An 18,170-nucleotide genomic window follows, 5' to 3' on the forward strand; every position below is an offset into this window, starting at 1 on the left:
GATTAAAAGAAGATATCCTGTAATGACAAAATATTTCAATAAGAATCAATCACAATAATTTCATGTATATCAAGTTACCTTTTAAAATTGTTTGGTTCGTAATCGGCGTGGATCATCTAAGTTTGTTGGTAAATGAGTTGAATTCTAATTGGCCTCACCTGTGCGCTGTTCCAGTTGGTTGATTTTGGACGAGTAGTTGATCTCAAGCTGGGTTTCTTCTTATAGTTGAAATTTAGCTGCAATGATTAAAAGAAGATATCATGTAATGACAAAATATTTCAATAAGAATCAATAACAATAATTTCATGTATATCAAGTTACCTTTTAAAATTGTTTTGTTCGTAATCGGCGTGGATCATTTAAGTTTGTTGGTAAATGAGTTGAATTCTAATTGGCCTCATCTGTGCGCTGTTCCAGTTGGTTGATTTTGGACGAGTAGTTGATCTCAAGCTGGGTTTTTTCTGATAGTTGAAATTTAGCTGCAATGAATAAAAGAAAATATTCTGTAATGACAAAATATTTCAATAAGAACTAATCATAATAATTTCATGTAGGCCTATATCAAGTTACCTTTTATGATTGCTTGGTTCGTAATGGGCGTGGATCATCTAAGTTGGTTGGTAAATGAGTTGAATTCTAATTGGCCTCATCTGTGCGCTGTTCCAGTTGGTTGATTTTGGAGGAGTAGTTGACCTCAAGCTGGGTTTTTCTGATAGTTGAAATTTAGCTGCAATGATTAAAAGAAGATATCCTGTAATGACAAAATATTTCAATAAGAATCAATCGTAATAATTCCATGTATATCAAGTTACCTTTTATGATTGCTTGGTTATCGGCGATTATCCTATTAGTTGGTTAGTTAGTTGGCCTCATCTGTGCACTGTTCCAGTTAGTCGATTTTGGACGAGTAGTTGATCTCAAGCTGGGTTTTTTCTTATAGTTGAAATTCAGCTGCAATAAAAGATATCCTGTAATGACAAAATATTTCATTTAGAATTTATCATAATAATTTCCATAAAAATAAACTTACATGTCAAGATTGATTGGTTGAGTATCGGTGACGATCTTTTGAGTTGGTTGGATTTTTCTGCGGGCGATTGGTAGATTTCGTTTGGTTGAGTATAGGTGATGATCATCTGAGTTGGTTTGATTCTTCTGCGGGCAATTGGTAGATTTCGTTTGATTGATTTGATCTGTATCCAGTGATTGGTATTCTAATCCATTTCAGTAATTCTAAATATTGCTCCTAATATATACAATGATCTTGTAATCATGATGTTATAACTAACTGAATAGTGCACTGCCAGCATTGAGCACACTGATCCTGGTCAACATGGTTCTACAGATTTAAGAAACCTTGAATCATTCCCACACCTCGACAAATCCAGAACTCTGCAAAGCCTTAAAGATTCAATAAATCCCACACAACACACCCTGTATTCTTTAAATATCAACCAATATTGAATTATACTTATCAACCCCTATGGTTTAGATTTGAGCACTTTTACCTTATATGAAGATGCTAAATTAATATTCATCTTGGATACCTAATCAATCAATTAATTTCCTAGCTATAATCAAAATTGTCTCTGACAATATTTTATACGGGGCTTGAAATTTCTATACGAGAAGAATTTCAGATCTGGTTTAGATTGATGACTATTCCAAACTGCTAATTTTGCATCAGAGCTTTTGATATATAGTTTGACGAACCCAGAATTCCCCAAAACGTAACTGATTCAATAGATCCCACACACATGTGGCCCAGTTAGACGCAGATGACATTTTTCTCTTCTCCCTTCATTAATTCTTGATGAGTCTCTTTCTCTATGAAACCCAGGCGCCAGTAGGCTTTTATTCAAACCCAGGCCCATCATACAGTTAGTAGTATTGCCCTATATACATTTCGATTGTCGGCTAAACCGTATTCGTATAATCAAATTAACTTCATCGTCAATTAATAAACTTTAAGAGATGTTTTCTAGTACCCACAGATGGTGACATCTGTATCCAGTGATTGGTATTCTAATCCATTTCAGTAATTCTAAATATTGCTCCTAATATATACAATGATCTTGTAATCATGATGTTATAACTAACTGAATAGTGCACTGCCAGCATTGAGCACACTGATCCTGGTCAACATGGTTCTACAGATTTAAGAAACCTTGAATCATTCCCACACCTCGACAAATCCAGAACTCTGCAAAGCCTTAAAGATTCAATAAATCCCACGCAACACACCCTGTATTCTTTAGATATCAACCAATATTGAATTATACTTATCAACCCCTATGGTTTAGATTTGAGCACTTTTACCTTATATGAAGATGCTGAATTAATATTCATCTTGGATACCTAATCAATCAATTAATTTCCTAGCTATAATCAAAATTGTTTCTGACAATATTTTATACGGGGCTTGAAATTTCTATACGAGAAGAATTTCAGATCTGGTTTAGATTGATGACTATTCCAAACTGCTAATTTTGCATCAGAGCTTTTGATATATAGTTTGACGAACCCAGAATTCCCCAAAACGTAACTGATTCAATAGATCCCACACACATGTGGCCCAGTTAGACGCAGATGACATTGTGGGATACAGTCGTCTCATCCACTGCACTATTTTTTAAAATAATTTTCACTTATATTCATTAAATGGAATTGATTTTGATAAATCTTCTAGGTATCTAAGCAATCCGTTAATTAGTAATCATACTAGCTACATTTTAATAGTCAGTTGAACATGGAGCCTGAAAATCTACATGAGTAGAATTTCAGATGTGATGAATCCATCACTATTTGAATTCATCAGAAATTAAGATAAAAGAACATTTTTAGTGGTAAATTAGAAATTCCCTTGTAGCCGAATTGCTTTATAATCTTTATTTCCCTTTTATAGTAGTACAATGTGTATAAGGACCGAAAGACCTTGTTATGACTGGACCTCCCTGGTGCGTTGCAAGACATGATGCTAGAAAATAGTTTGAGGGGTAGAGAGGGGTTAGTAAAAGAGAGCTATTAGCAAGAGGAATAAGACCTAAGTTTAGGATATCCTGTCAGAATAAGGCTCTCAATCTGACATACACAGTGAAATTGAAATATTCTCCCTTCCAAATTCAGGAATGTATTTGTGCACGTACAGATTTGAAGGGAGATAAAACAAATCTGTACGTGCACAGATTTGTTTTATCTCCCTTCAATCGGAAGTAAATCTGCGTGAAATGATTTTGGCAATATGTATCAAAACTAATACAGCTGTATGAAGACACAATACTTAGATACAGATAAATAAATGTGTTCAGATACACATGTATCAGCTACATTTTAAATGTACATGGACCTGAATTAAAAACAATTTCAAATAACATATTGAATTTACCTTAATTGTATATATCTTATAGTAATACATTAATGAGTTATTCACCTTTGATTCTAATTGTCAGTTAAACAATATCTATTATGCGTAACTTGACACACAGTATGGCTTTTAGATGAATCAGTTAAGTTTTGGTAAATTTTGGCAATATTGGAGACCATGACCAGTCGCACGGCAGTTGGAGATGTAAATACTGATCAGTCGATGAGACTGATTCAGATGTGCTCATACATATATCAGCTATATTTAAATTTTCAGTTTAACAACATTTATATTATGGACCTGTATTAGTTTTTGATCTTACATGAAATATTGAATTCAACTTAATTGTGGATATCTAAGCCATTGGTTAATGAGCAATTTGTCCTAGCTATATATACATGATAATTTTCAGTTAAACAATAATCATAGCGCAAAAACAAGGCACAAGTATGGCTCTGTGGAATGTTTTGAATCAAGTAAAGCTTTGTTTTATTCTAGATTTATCAAAGTGGTGAGATGTAATCATGGTTTCTGAAAGACCCGCAGTCCATAGTTTTCCCCATATATATATTACACCAGATCTCGATAGAGCCCTAGACACTATCTTATACATCTTTCCGTGGAGAAATTCATTAATGCAATGGGTAAAGCAGCATATAGTATATATTGTAAAGTGCCTGAATGTTTATAAATATATCAATATACTATTTGTAAAAGAATCTATTAACTGGTGATAAAGTTTAATTGATATATATCTTTACAGGTAAAGCCAGCCTAAATGTACACAGGGCCCTAAAATATCTACACTAGAAGAGTTTCTCGTCAAACATTATAAGTATTGAATGATTGCTAATATCTAAGCTATTGGTTAATCAGTAAATTGTCCTATCTATATCTTGATTGTCAGTTAAACAAGCAATATGAGGCCTGAAATATCTACGGTACATTCGGAAAATTTCACATAAGATATTGAATTTACCTTAATTCTACGTACTTAAAAAATCTGATCAATAACTGACCAATCTCATAACGGTGCGGTTTCTGACATTTTCTCAATTTCCGGAATCATTTAGAAATTTCCCGAAAAATCTAAGGAGGGGTCTTACAATTTAAACAAATAATTCCAGAAATTTCCGGAAAATTCTAGAAATCTCATTATCGCAGGGGGGGGTCAAATGGAATTCCGGAAAATAAATTCCGGATTTTTCTGGAAATTTCCGGAAATCTCATTCCAAAAATCGTGGTGTTACAATTTAAACAAATAATTCCAGAAATTTCCGGAAAATTCTAGAAATCTCATTATCGCAGGGGGGGGGGGTCAAATGGAATTCCGGAAAATAAATTCCGGATTTTTCTGGAAATTTCCGGAAATCTCATTCCAAAAATCGTGTACAGTGAATAATGTTATAAGGATTTTGATCCGTTACCACGGAAATTAACTAATTTATTTCGGGGAACAGTCATTTGTTGCGTAGTAACACAACGACTTTTATCATCAAAACATAAAAAGCTGATCCCAGGTTTAGGTTTTAGAGGGTTAGGGTTTAGGGGGCTAGGGTTTAGTGTTTAGAGGTTTAGGTTTAAGAGGGTTAGGGTTTAGGGGGCTAGGGTTTAGTGTTTAGAGGGTTTAGTGTTTAGAGGGTTAGGGTTTAGTGTTTATAGGGTTAGGTTTTAGAGGGTTTGGGTTTAGGGTTTACGGGGTTAGGTTTTAGAGGGTTAGGGTTTAGGGGGCTAGGGTTAGGGGTCTAGGGTTTAGTGTTCAGGGATTAGAAAGTTAGATTTTAGCGGGTTTTAGTGATCAGAGGGTTAGGGTTTAGGGGGTTAAGGTTTAGTGTTTAGCGGGTTAGGTTTCAATGGGGGTTTAGGGATAAGGTTTTAGAGAGAATTTAGAGGGTTTAGTGTTTAGAGAGTTAGGGTTTAGTGTTTATAGGGTTAGGTTTTAGAGGGTTTAGGGTTTACGGGGTTAGGTTTTAGAGGGTTAGGGTTTAGGGTTTACGGGGTTAGGGGTTTAGGTTTTAGAGGGTGAGGGTTTAGGGGGCTAAGGTTTAGGGGACTAGGGTTTAGTGTTAAGAGGGTTAGGGTTTAGTGTTTGGAGGTTTAGGTTTTAGTGGGTTAGGGTTTAGGGGGCTAGGGTTTAGTGTTTAGAGGGTTAGGGTTTAGTGTTTAGAGGGTTAGGGTTTAGTGTTTAGAGGGTTTAGAGGGTTAGGGTTTACGGGGTTAGGTTTTAGAGGGTTAGGGTTTAGGGTTTACGGGGTTAGGGTTTAGGGGGCTAGGGTTTAGGGGGCTAGGGTTTAGTGTTAAGAGGGTTAGGGTTTAGTGTTCAGAGGGTAAGTGTTTAGAGGGTTAGGGTTTAGTGTTTAGAGGTTTAGGTTTAAGAGGGTTAGGGTTTTGGGGGCTAGGATTTAGTGATTAGAGGGTTAGGGTTTAGGGGGCTAGGGCTTAGGGGGCTAGGGTTTAGTGTTCAGGGATTAGAGAGTTAGATTTTAGCGGGTTTTAGTGTTCAGAGGGTTAGGGTTTAGGGGGTTAGGGTTTAGTGTTTAGCGGGTTAGGTTTCAATGGGGGTTTAGGGATAAGGTTTTAGAGAGAATTTAGAGGGTTTAGTGTTTAGAGAGTTACGGTTAGGTTTATTTTGGTGGGTGTTTATGCTTGAGAGTACCATAGCTTATTAGGTTAGGGTTTAGATGGTTAGAATCCTAGTTCGTTTCTGTTATGTGGGTTTCTTATAAGTATATGTAATGTTAACATGGACTCAATGTGAAATGTAGCATGATATCAGTAGCCTATATCTTTCTTGTCAACATTGAGGAACAATTTTCTCACCGGCCACGCTTGTTTGCAAATTGCATCTAAATCGATGTGTCCATTCTTTAAGTATTTGAAATTTGATATTGGCGTCTTCAGGTTTGGGTAGTTCAGTTTTGATTCCCTAGTTATTCTGTACAAAAACCACGCTTCTTCGAGTCTGAGTTCATTCAGGTACCAATTTATCGAATCATCTTGACCATCACTTGTAGGAGTACGCGAAAAGACCGATGAACAGTGCAGTCTTGTTTTGTTCGCATTTTCGTGTTCTTCGTTGTAGGCGTCCGCGAGCGCTTTGAAAGAGGCCCCGAAATGATTTATCGAGACGGAAACATGTTCAAGATAATCAATTGAAAACGCGGTTTGAGATGTTGATAGAAAATAGGTTTCGTTTGGATTTCCATAATAATAACGCTCGTCCTTCATTCCATTCATTGTGAAATATTGCGGGTGATATAAAAGCTTCTTGTTCACACAATGCCTACATTCTCCAGAAAACGAAGCCGCTATGTGAACTCCGGTTTTCGTAAATACATGTGGAAAAGACGGTTCATTTCTCAAAGTTATTTTTCGATCGCAAAACAAACACATCTGTAATGGCGGCATTAGCACGATTGGTTTAAATCCATCTCTTCTGGATGACACAGTCCCATAAATTATATCTTTGTGAATAGTCTCCATCCTAAGTATATCCGGATATTGTTGACTAATGACCCCATAAAGATCACGGCAGCACATTTCATTTTTTTCGAATGTCCAACAGATGAAAAGCGACTACTGTTTCCTACCATTATATACGTACTATTCGTCTCATCGTTTGAAATGTCCTCAGAAGCTCCAAGATATGTACAAAAATGCTTCCATCGATTTGGCATACATTTAGGGAAAAGCTCTGATGCTTTCAAAAAAGAACACAGTTCTCCGAGACGTAAATAAAACGCCATTTTATCAATTTATATTCACACAAAACGGTAAAACTTTGTTATGGTATCCAGGTGACCATTTATTCTGGAACGATCCGGAAATTTCTGGAAAAGCAATTCTAATTTATTCTGGAATGATCCGGAAATTTCTGGAAAAATAATTCTGATTTTTCCGGAATTCCGCGGTACCCCCCCCCCTCCGTGCCGATCAGCTTTCTGGATAGATCCGGAAATTTCTGGAAAAGCAATTCTAATTTATTCTGGAACGATCCGGAAATTTCTGGAAAAATAATTCTGATTTTTCCGGAATTCCGCGGTCCCCCCCCCTCCCTCCGTGCCGGTCAGCTTTCTGGATAGATCCGGAAATTTCTGGAAAAGCAATTCTAATTTATTCTGGAACGATCCGGAAATTTCTGGAAAAATAATTCTGATTTTTCCGGAATTCCGCGGTACCACCCCCCCCCCTCCGTGCCGGTCAGCTTTCTGGATAGATCCGGAAATTTCTGGAAAAGCAATTCTAATTTATTCTGGAACGATCCGGAAATTTCTGGAAAAATAATTCTGATTTTTCCGGAATTCCGCGGTACCCCCCCCCCCCCCCCCTCCGTGCCGTTCAGCTTTCTGGGAAGATCCGGAAATTTCTGGAAAATCCGCGGCATCCCACACCCCTCCGTGCCGTTACGAGATCAGCTTTCTGGATAGATCCGGAAATTTCTGGAAAAGCAATTCTAATTTATTCTGGAACGATCCGGAAATTTCTGGAAAAATAATTCCGATTTTCCGGAATTCCGCGGCATCAGCTTTCTGGATAGATCCGGAAATTTCTGGAAAAGCAATTCTAATTTATTCTGGAACGATCCGGAAATAGTCAGAAAAACGATAGTAAAGTATGAAAAATGTCAGAAACCGCACCAATCTCACCAATCTACATTTTAATTATCAGACCAAAGAATATTCAAGGGACCTCACTCAATCATTTCATCTAATATTGTAAATATTCAAGCAATCATTGCCCTAGCTATATTTCAATTTACTTTTAACAATATACCGGCCATAGAGCTTCAATAAAGTAGTGCGGGGATGGTGAGCTTGACCAGCGTCTCTATCTTCTCCAGTGCCTATGCATTCTACCCCAGATATGAAAAATCAACTTAGCTTTATGTATGTATGCATTCCTGTTGCCATGCAGGATGAGACTGCCAGGTGCGGTTGCGGCAGGACTTTCGTCGTTTAGTTCATTCAACGTGGAGTCTTTTGTGGGCACTTCTGGTGGGCAGATTTTAAATGGGCCTTTCTGAATTAACCTGAAATGAGTAAAAGAACGATATTCTGTAGTTACACAATCCTTTCTGTATCATACATCGTAATTTACATGTGTATCAACTTAACTTTCAATATTGCTGAGTTCAGTGTTCTTTTTTCGCTATCTTCTGTAGTCCCCTTCAGCATCTTCTTCTTCATCTTGGGAGTCCTGAAATGAAAAAAAAGAGAAGAGCGATGAAAACCTGGTACGGAACAAAACTAATGTCTGAAAGCTTTACAGCTCTCCGACGTCGGCCACATGCCGAGAACACCAGACAAAGAGCCAGCCAGGAATATACTGCCCTCTACACGCCCTCACACAGAACGCGAAAACCAGGATGACGACGCCTTACTTTCACCATTTACCGACAGGGTGTGCCGGGTGACATCAGTAACTGACAAACCTATCAAATTGCCCAAGCCAAAAATAGGGCAGCGCAACTGATTTGCCCGCACTAGCACTCAAAGGAAGGCAAGACTTAATCCCGTCCGAAGCAACCCACTGGGAATCAATGAATACTAACACTCAAAGGAAGGCAGGGAAATTAATCCCTGCCCGAAGCAATCCCTTAAAAGGAATCAATGAATGCTAGCACGCAAGCGATCCCGCAGTGAATCAATGAATCCTAGCACGCAAAGGAAGACAGGGAAATTAATCCCTGTCCGAAGCAATCCCTTAAAAGGAATCAATGAATGCTAGAACGCATGGGAAGACAAGACTAAATCTTTACCCGAAGCAATTCCTGAAAAGGAATCAATGAATACTAGTAGACAGTCCAGCTTTACCACTCCACTTTTAACCTGTGCAATCCGACTGACTTGCCCATCATTGACATCACCCAGCAAACTCTGTTGATACGTGGGGAGAGTGAGGCCTCGTCATCCTGGTTTCCGTATTCCGTATGAGGGCGTGTAGAGGGCTGCCATTTCCTGACCGACTCTTTGTCTGACATCCTCGACACATGACCGGCAACGGAGAGCTGACGCTTTCGGGCATTAGTTTTGTTCCAGCAAACGTTGAAATTCGACAGAGAAATCGGCCCTGAAAAATAAAACGGATTAGACCCTGAAAAATAGAACGGATTAATGAACACGGAACAGTACAGGACAGTACGGAGACGAACAGTAACACATAAAACATAAAGACGTCGTTCCTCAAGAAGCAGGAACAGGAGCAGGAGCGGGAGCAGAGCGAAGATCGCCAGGAGGAGAATCCACGGTAGCATGTTCACAGTGTGAGTAAGCTGAGGTGAATGGCCTATGCTTGTGTACACCTAGTCAGTAACCTGTCTGTGGTTTAGTTTCACAATCGGATATTTTCACAAACCACAGTCAGGAATGGGAAGGTCATTTTTGTATGAAATCTTCGTCAGCCAATTTGACTGACGAGTAATTTGCCTGGCATTTCATTGTCTCTTAAGATATCCGTCTAATTTTTGTTGTAATCGACGCACAACAGATTCGTAGTTTGTCTGATACCTATAACACCTCACCTGACGATCTTAATCCATGTGCAAATCGGCCGTAAAGTGAGAGTAAATTTCCGTCGGGTCAACAGCTGCCATTTTGAAAATTACTGGAGGTGCTGGCACCTGTGGACTGAGGCCAGGACAACAGCACAAACTAACGAAGCGAAACGACGAAATTGAAAAAAATTAAGAAATCAACACTTATTCACATTTTTCTTTTACCAGAATTTATTATAATATAATTTAATATGGAAAACCTGAAGATTTGAAATATAAGTTGGAAAACCATCAAAAATAAAAATTGTCGTTTCGTCTTGAAAGTTTTATATAAATCCTTGTAGGTCCCCTTGTCTTATCATGCCACATGTGCAATACAGAGAAATGGCGGCCAATGGCGAAATTGGTGGAGAAATTAATTAATTTCTCAAAATAATGTTGATTAACCACTCGAAACATACATAAAATTGGATTATTTCGAAAGGTACCTGTGTTAGATTGTGAATTAAGCCATTAATTGTGGACTGAAGTGAAAAGAAAGTTTATTTTTGAAGTGTTACTTTTTTCAACCGTGTTTTGGTCCTTGTCATCCCTAACGTTGGTATAAGCCCATCCGATTATAAAAAGCTTACCACCAACGATTAGGTAACTAACTAGTGTACACCGTGGTCAGCCGGTGACGTATTCAATAGCGACTAGCGTGTATGAATGCTATCAACAACTCTGAAAAACCGCAATTGTGTCTCTATTGTTGAATGGGTTTACATTATGAAAGGTTCCACTGCCGGGTTGAATACTTTAATAAGGCCATGAAATAAATTACTTGATTCCCAACAGCTACCTCCGAATTTATTAGCCGCCGCCTGTTTTTTTTTCTTAAATTCTAGAATAATCTATAAATTATACCGACCGATAGCTCTTCAGTTAAAGATTCACACCAACACAGGTCTTCATAACATAGAAACCGCGTAAACATTTACTAATGAAATTAGTCACAACTACGTAAGGACAGTTCATGTACCCCGAGATAACCAACTCACACCATGCACTAGGAAAGTGGTCTATTTGAGTCATTGGGGGAAAACCCACTAATACCATGTATTTATGATTAATCATCATTCATACCGTTATCACAGATTCCCGTCAATGGAGGATTTTCATTAAAAAACTCTGAATCAAGCTTGATTCAATTGAAAGAGACATATTAGGCTTTTTTAATCACTTGAAGCACCGATCCTCTGAAATTCTGCCAAAAACTTCATGCTTACCACTCATAATTTGAAAAAAAATTGTTTTCTTTAATTTTGATACTGGATTAAACGGTACATTATCATGTAAATTTAGGAAAGTCCATATTAGAATTTCATTTCTTGTTCCACATTAGGCCTAATCTTATCCCAATTTTGGTTTTGGTCAGAGTATGGCGGTATCAAATCATGCGTACAGGGTCAGTCTGTCCATGAGGATACTAGTTGTGATAAGTCAGACAACATGATAAGGCATTGATGCAATTCACTAAGTGAAATACTGCCACCTGCCACTTTTTTCCGCATTAAGTGTTAAATTTTGCTAAAGCCTACAAAAATCATGTCATCATTGATGCCGGTCCTCTGATAGAAGAAAAATAAACTCTAAAGAAAAACCATTCAGTAAATGATAATAATAATATTGAGTTTATTAATCACAATGCAATAAAAGTGGTAATTTTCAATTTGCCTCGTGCAAATTCATACGCTCGCTGTTGTAATGTGGTCACAATTCTCTGGTGAATCCCTTAAGTTCCTAATCTTTGTTTCTTGGTGAAATAATGTACGTTCGATATTGACCCTCGCCATCAATGACTCTCGCCTTTCTTTCCCGCCACCTGAAATAATAAAAAGAAAGTATTTCTTAGTGGTTAATTATTGATGTCGAAAAGTCTGTAAAACATTCTTTGAATTTAGAAAATTGGCGCAGAATTGGACAGTCGATCAGTCTATCCCGAACTCGCTTCCACCAGCGAACAGCTTTAAGGCGAACAGCTTTAGCGTAGTGGGTTCGAATCCCTCGACGGGTGAAGATGTTGAAGATGGCGAGTTCGTAAACAGGCAACCAGTCTAATCTCCGATCTCAGAGTTAGTTCACATATTTACCGTCAACCATATGTATAGCGGCAGCACTTTACGGTCCAATGTAATATCATGGTACGGGATAAATGCAATCTTGCGTAAACCCGGAAATGAAATTTGGCAGATAAAACAGAAAACACAAGAAATTCGTTGATTATGCGATAATTTACATGTTGTTAGTAGTTTATTTGTGGTTAATGAGGTATGTAATTGTAAAAGAACAAAACCTTGACCCAGCAGCTGTGTGAGTTGTGGAATTAACTAACCAATACCATGCCCATAATTAATTTTTTCGTCATCAGGTGATGAAAATCTCAGAATCAGATAATGTTACCAATTTCTAGCTGGTCTAGAGCACATCGTTTGACATTAGGAGTTTTTGTACTGCTGCTCGTTGATGTGATATGGGTTGCTTCATCAGAAATCACTGAGGTATCAAAGACTACTGTCACAACACAACCGCAATCAGCTCAAGCGCTACAGCTGCATGATATTCATCATTGATAGCTTTATCAATTTCAGTACATTTTCAAGGATACACATTTTGAGAAGCCGTTTTTCAGCACGTATTTGAAAACATCCCTATTTATGGTTTACCTCACTGGTTTTCTGTTTCTACGATCATGGAGACTTTTGTGTCGCAAAGGGAACACAGTTGTCGACGTACTAGAAGATAACAGACCTACAGACTCTGATCAGCCTTTGGTGAGTTAGATAGTTTAGTGTGGTATACTGGCAACGCTACTGTGGCCCCAGGTTCACTAGTGTACAGTACAACATCAAGGCTGGATTTCTTCAAAATCAATTAAAATCTTACATATAAACTCATTCAAGTTTGTTTTGATGCATGATATGCCTGATCTTTGGATTAGAAGACCGAAAATTGAGATCAAAGTTACTTGAAAATGAACTGATTTTGATCAAGTTCACCTGATATCTCACTGGTGCCATCTGACAGGATAAATGATGTGCCGGTTGCACATTCTGTACATATTACACAACTTTAACGACGCTTACGACTTCAATGATGAATAATTATATACTGCATGTTTTTTTCAGAGTGAACCAATTTATGTTCCTATTCGAACCGATGCTGATAAGAGTAGTGGAACAGAATCTGATGATGGAACGGTTAGCGCTGGAAGTAGGAGAAGTACATATTTCTATTTCAATTACAAAGTACAATTATTTACCATGATTTAAAATTGAACAATTCCTTACTGTTCTTCAGTGTACTCCTCACTCATTCAGTGTTTTCCATTTGACAATTGAGTTAGCCAGAATCAATTATTTCTGTCTCAAACTTTTGTTCTGTCTTTGTCTTCAGGTCATGAGTCTTCAAATCGTTCTGTCAGATTCAACTCACTTTCGGAGGTGCGGCAGTTATCAGGTACATTGAGAATTGCATTTGAATCAAAGCTATGATTAATGCTAGACATTTGGATAAAAGTTAAAACTGAAAAAGAATCAGAGCTCATGAAACGTGTTTATAGTCCACTTGGCATATCAGTATTCAGCTTTCGTCTGTCCATCTATAGATAGAATCCAGTTATTTTGAAAAGTTTGTGTTTGGTTATTACATGTATCTACCCAAGACACATCTGCAATCCAAAACATTGCAGTCATTGTTGTTCACTGAAATCAGTACCTTTTACACTTTCTTAAAATTTTTTAAGGAAATTTTGAAGACGCTTCGATCGATAAGTTTAATGTTTTGTTTGCCCTAGGGCCCTACACAATAAATTGCAAAATTATTACTACAAAAATTGCATTTTTACATTTTCTATGATTGAGGTCAGTTTCGAGGTAGGCCTAAATTAATTGATTACTGCATTTGCTCTCCAGGGGCATTGAATAGCGAAATTGACAGATTGAAAAGCATTTCATCAAGTGGGTATGTTATCCCTGGACCCCTAGCAACTGTTCTATTTATGATATTTAGAGGATCATGCGGAGGATGCAACTCTTGCTCGACTGTCATACTCTGCCTATCAAAGAGCTGAGGAGTATAGAATGCGTTACCTGTCGAAGTTCACAGTTAGGCAGGTGGCTAAGATAGCACTTATGTTTGCAGTTCTTGTAAGTAGCAACTGTATATGGATATGCATTATACTTTTGTCATTAATGTGCGCATCATATTTTGATATTCATTATGAAGAATGAAAATGCTTTTGCCATGTGTCAGAGATTGGTAGCTGACATTTTAAATGCTTCATTACAGTTTTTCTTTGGCAATTTTTCATACCAAGAAGCTCTTAAAAATACAGAAGCGAGCATTGTCAATGTGCTGTCAGCATCATCGAGTCTTTTTACGCTAGTGCTTGCTGCAATATTTCCCAGTTCATCCATCGATAAATTTACTCTGTCCAAACTGGTCGCTGTATTGTTCAGGTAACATGATTATCAAAATTTTGACTAAAAAATGTACAAACTCTCGATCATGATTTGCGCTGGAAGTTGAAAGATTCATGAAAATTGAATAACTTTTCTGAATATTTTAGCATGGGTGGTGTTGTTTTAGTCAGTGTATCAGATATAAACCTTGAAAATGGCATTCCACTTGGAGCTCTTTGGGCATTGTGTGGTGCTCTCTTTTATGCCACATATTTGGTGTTATTCCGTAAAAAAGTTGACAATGAAGATCGCTTGGATATAACCATGTTTTTTGGTAAGAATTGGCAACTGTTATTTCATGTTTGGAAATCCGATGTAGCATGACTCAAAAATTTGCATTTTCTGTTTCAGGGTTTGTTGGCCTTTTTATTTTCTTGGTACTATGGCCAGGCTTTTTCATACTTCATTTTACAAAAGCAGAACTCTTTAACTGGCCATCAAAGATGGATTGGGTTTATTTGGTGGCTAATGGGATTATTGGCACCGTAGTATCTGAGTTGTTGTGGCTATGGTAAGAATTTCATTATAATTTATCTGTTTTTAACCCCATCTAGGCATAGTTGACTAGCACTCACTTGAATTTAATTGGAAAATTATAGTAAAAGCTCATCTCATTTGGGTTCATTCATACCACACTCCAATATGTATGTCTTTCAGGGGCTGCTTTTTAACATCATCACTGCTAGCTACAGTGTCATTGAGTCTAACTATTCCATTGACTATGATTGCTGATACAGTCGTTAAAAAAGTGAGTGTTGTTCGAATTATTGATTTTGTTGTGAAAAATATTTTTCCATACTGAAAGATTTATCTTGTGTAAATTCCAGATATCATACAATTGGATGTTTTACGTTGGAAGCGCGCCAATATTTTTAGCATTCTTTGCCATCGCTGTTTTGAATCACTACGAGAACTGGGATCCAGTTTGTATATGCGTTAAAAAGCTCACACGCATTCATTGTTTCTGTAGAAGAAGATTAATTCCAACACCCAGGTATGTAATATTGTCAGCTGTTGAAAGATTTCTTCTAATATGCATAAAGTATGTGACTATTGTTGAGGTGTCATAGTAAAGTTGATTATTTCAAAATACCTATTTCAGATTAATAAGAGATTTAGACAACGAACAACGAGAAAGTTTGATAGGCATTAATCCTGACTGATCCAGCATATCTTGGGAGCATTAGCAGTTAGTTGTTATACATGTTTCTAAGTTACCGTAGTCAGAATGGTGCCAATATTTTATATCAGAACTGTCAGCTGACATTAATATGCCTCAAAATGGACATACTGGCAGGCAGTTGAATCAGTCAGCAGACAATTTTATCTCCTGGATGCTGGATTGTTTGAATCACATTTGTATACTTGTTTACTATATATTTGCTTATCATCCTCTACATGGTTAGCTATTATGGCAGGCATTTTCAATCAAAGATCAACACTACCGTGGCAGGTATTCGGTACAAGAACATTCAACCTGATAAATATAAGCTTTGAATTGTAAGAGGACACAATCCATGTTTCAGTATGAATAAATGATGCACTTTTTATTAGAAAAGCTTGAATGATGCAATATCCCTAAGGAATTCTTGAGAGATAGTGATATCATGTTGTGAACAGTAAAATAAGGTTGCTTCTCAGAGGAGTTCTTGGTGAATGATGAAACCAAACTGATAATGGTTGGCAAGCTACAATACAATACAATTTTTCAAAGTAAGCTCAGTCTAAGTAGCATCATGGTATTCTATTATGATAGCCTATGCAGCCTTCAGTTCTTAATGCATAAAAAAGCAATATACAGCATCTTTCCTCCATGGAAACGATGGCTCCTAAAATTGTCTTTTACAAGCTAGATAATATCCGTATGCTAAAGTTATATATTTTTCCATGAAAAACTCTTTAAGATAATTTTCTCAGGTAATTGTTTATTGTGTATGTATATATGTACCAGTATGTATATTCGTAGGGTTTTATGATATTATTGTAAATGGCATATGTTTATTAACATGCATAACTGGCAGGTGACTGATTTTGCATGTTATCAACTAAATTTCATGAAGCTAATTTGTGTCACTAATCAGTCTGGATTGTATTTATTGTGTCCCAACCCCTATTGATAATGTCTCGAGAATGTAAGTAACTTATTTTCCATAAATGTTTCAGCGACTTGCTAACAAAATTGAGCTTCTATTTTCCGTCCTTTTAAATGTACAACGAAGTGGGAGCGAAAGAATTTAGTTTCGGCGATTTCTGGCCATTATAATAGAGAAAAAAATTGACATTGACTATTTGTTAGGCAGTGATGTAACACAAACACATGTCGGTTTAGATCAATCCCTTAGGAAATGCACTGTCTGGTGTTCTAGTCACTAAAAATTCATGTCATATGATTCTTGCAAATGTCTACCAATAATGACAATACTTGTGTATTCCTTACTGTTATCGGATAGTACCTCATGTATTGACAGAATTATGTGAAATAAATAATAATATAACAAACCTCTATATGTTTTGTCTTGATCTTTTAAGGGTTTAGAGGTGCATATCACGTGACAATGCGAATACACGGTCAACCTCGCTTAATTGGGACAGTGAATTAGACATACGGATAATACATAATTCGTATTTTCTATGTATTATGTGTAATTCGTAGAATTAACGATTGATCTATTAATTCGTATAAAAACCTGTAAAGAATTGTTGCTACAGCCATTCATTGTTTTTGTTTAGACTTTAACTGGTGGGAATATGCGTTGCATGGATGTGGCACGCTCAGTGGCAATGACGGACGACTTATTGATAAGCTTGCCAATCACTGCCAGCAGGCAGAACAATGTGATACGAATTACACCTCGCATTGTTTTTTTTAAAGATACGGCTACGATTTACGAATTATCAAATGGAAATTGAAGGGTGTAACAAAGGAAAAAAATTAGGACCTTTCATTTTTATACGAATTGTAGTTATACGAATTAACTGATGAATTAAGCGAGGTTAACTGTACATGTAAATTGATTTGCATATACCAAAACTTTCAGTAGTTTGAGTTTTTAACACACTAGAAGGCCATTAATTGATGTAATGTATAAGCATTGGACAATGAGAGGGACTATTCCATTACGTCTATAACAAATGCTTATCACTCAGATTAGAAAAAAAGAAAAATATAAGAAACAGTTCTAATTGAATGTTTGTGTCTTTTTATTAACACATATACGTAATCTCAGCATAATAAAGCTGCAAAAAGATAAGTTTTGCAGGCACATTTCAAGTGCAAAGCCTTTAAAGAGAGCATTTATAGAAATAGCACACACATAATTCTGGACAAAATTCATCGCTACAGTTGCATCGAAATGGTCAAATATGAACATGGAAATATAAGTAAAAACATTAAGTAAAGACTTATCATTGAGAAAAAAATTGCAAAATTGAGATTTCTAAGAATGAGAGTTTTCCAGGACAGATGACTAGTACTAATGGGTAAATCGTAAATGACTAGATTTTGATATGACAAAATATAACATACAATAAAATAAAATGATAGAAACCATAATAGAAATCATAATTATATTGGTGTAACAGTTTGTCCAAAAAAAGTTTTAATTTTGGGAGGACAACTTGGTTTCTTAACATGTAATGGAGCCTAAACTTGGGCATGAACTATCATCGAATATAATTGACTGTATGAATAAGAATGCTAGAGAGCCCCTAGATTTTAAGCCACATGAAGGAATTAAAACTACTGTATCCTAGTAAAACATAACAAGACTGGTTCAACTGAGGCAAATTAACAATTCTGATTTCAGGCGGA

At 36.8% G+C, this 18,170-nt stretch overlaps 1 protein-coding gene and 1 long non-coding RNA gene across 2 annotated transcripts; one reads left to right on the top strand and one right to left on the bottom strand.

The window, feature by feature from the left end:
• Nucleotides 1-158: 158 nt before the first annotated feature.
• LOC141915426 (uncharacterized) lies at nucleotides 159-940 on the bottom strand. The gene is made up of 4 exons (XR_012620957.1): nucleotides 813-940; nucleotides 571-727; nucleotides 322-479; nucleotides 159-236 (listed from the first exon to the last, which is right to left on the bottom strand). It is a non-coding gene; the product is annotated as an uncharacterized LOC141915426 (long non-coding RNA).
• Nucleotides 941-12,069: 11,129 nt separating this feature from the next.
• Nucleotides 12,070-16,828, top strand: LOC141905728 (solute carrier family 35 member F5-like). The gene is made up of 12 exons (XM_074794723.1): nucleotides 12,070-12,167; nucleotides 12,268-12,397; nucleotides 12,488-12,670; nucleotides 13,025-13,118; nucleotides 13,293-13,355; nucleotides 13,908-14,044; nucleotides 14,187-14,356; nucleotides 14,467-14,633; nucleotides 14,711-14,870; nucleotides 15,017-15,107; nucleotides 15,187-15,353; nucleotides 15,462-16,828. Exons 2-12 carry the CDS (start codon nucleotides 12,293-12,295, stop codon nucleotides 15,520-15,522), a joined length of 1,398 nt encoding a protein of 465 aa, XP_074650824.1. The 5' UTR covers nucleotides 12,070-12,167; nucleotides 12,268-12,292; the 3' UTR covers nucleotides 15,523-16,828.
• Nucleotides 16,829-18,170: the final 1,342 nt, after the last annotated feature.

Source organism: Tubulanus polymorphus, chromosome 1 (genome assembly GCF_964204645.1).
Source record: "Tubulanus polymorphus chromosome 1, tnTubPoly1.2, whole genome shotgun sequence".
NCBI classification, from domain to species: domain Eukaryota; kingdom Metazoa; phylum Nemertea; class Palaeonemertea; order Tubulaniformes; family Tubulanidae; genus Tubulanus; species Tubulanus polymorphus.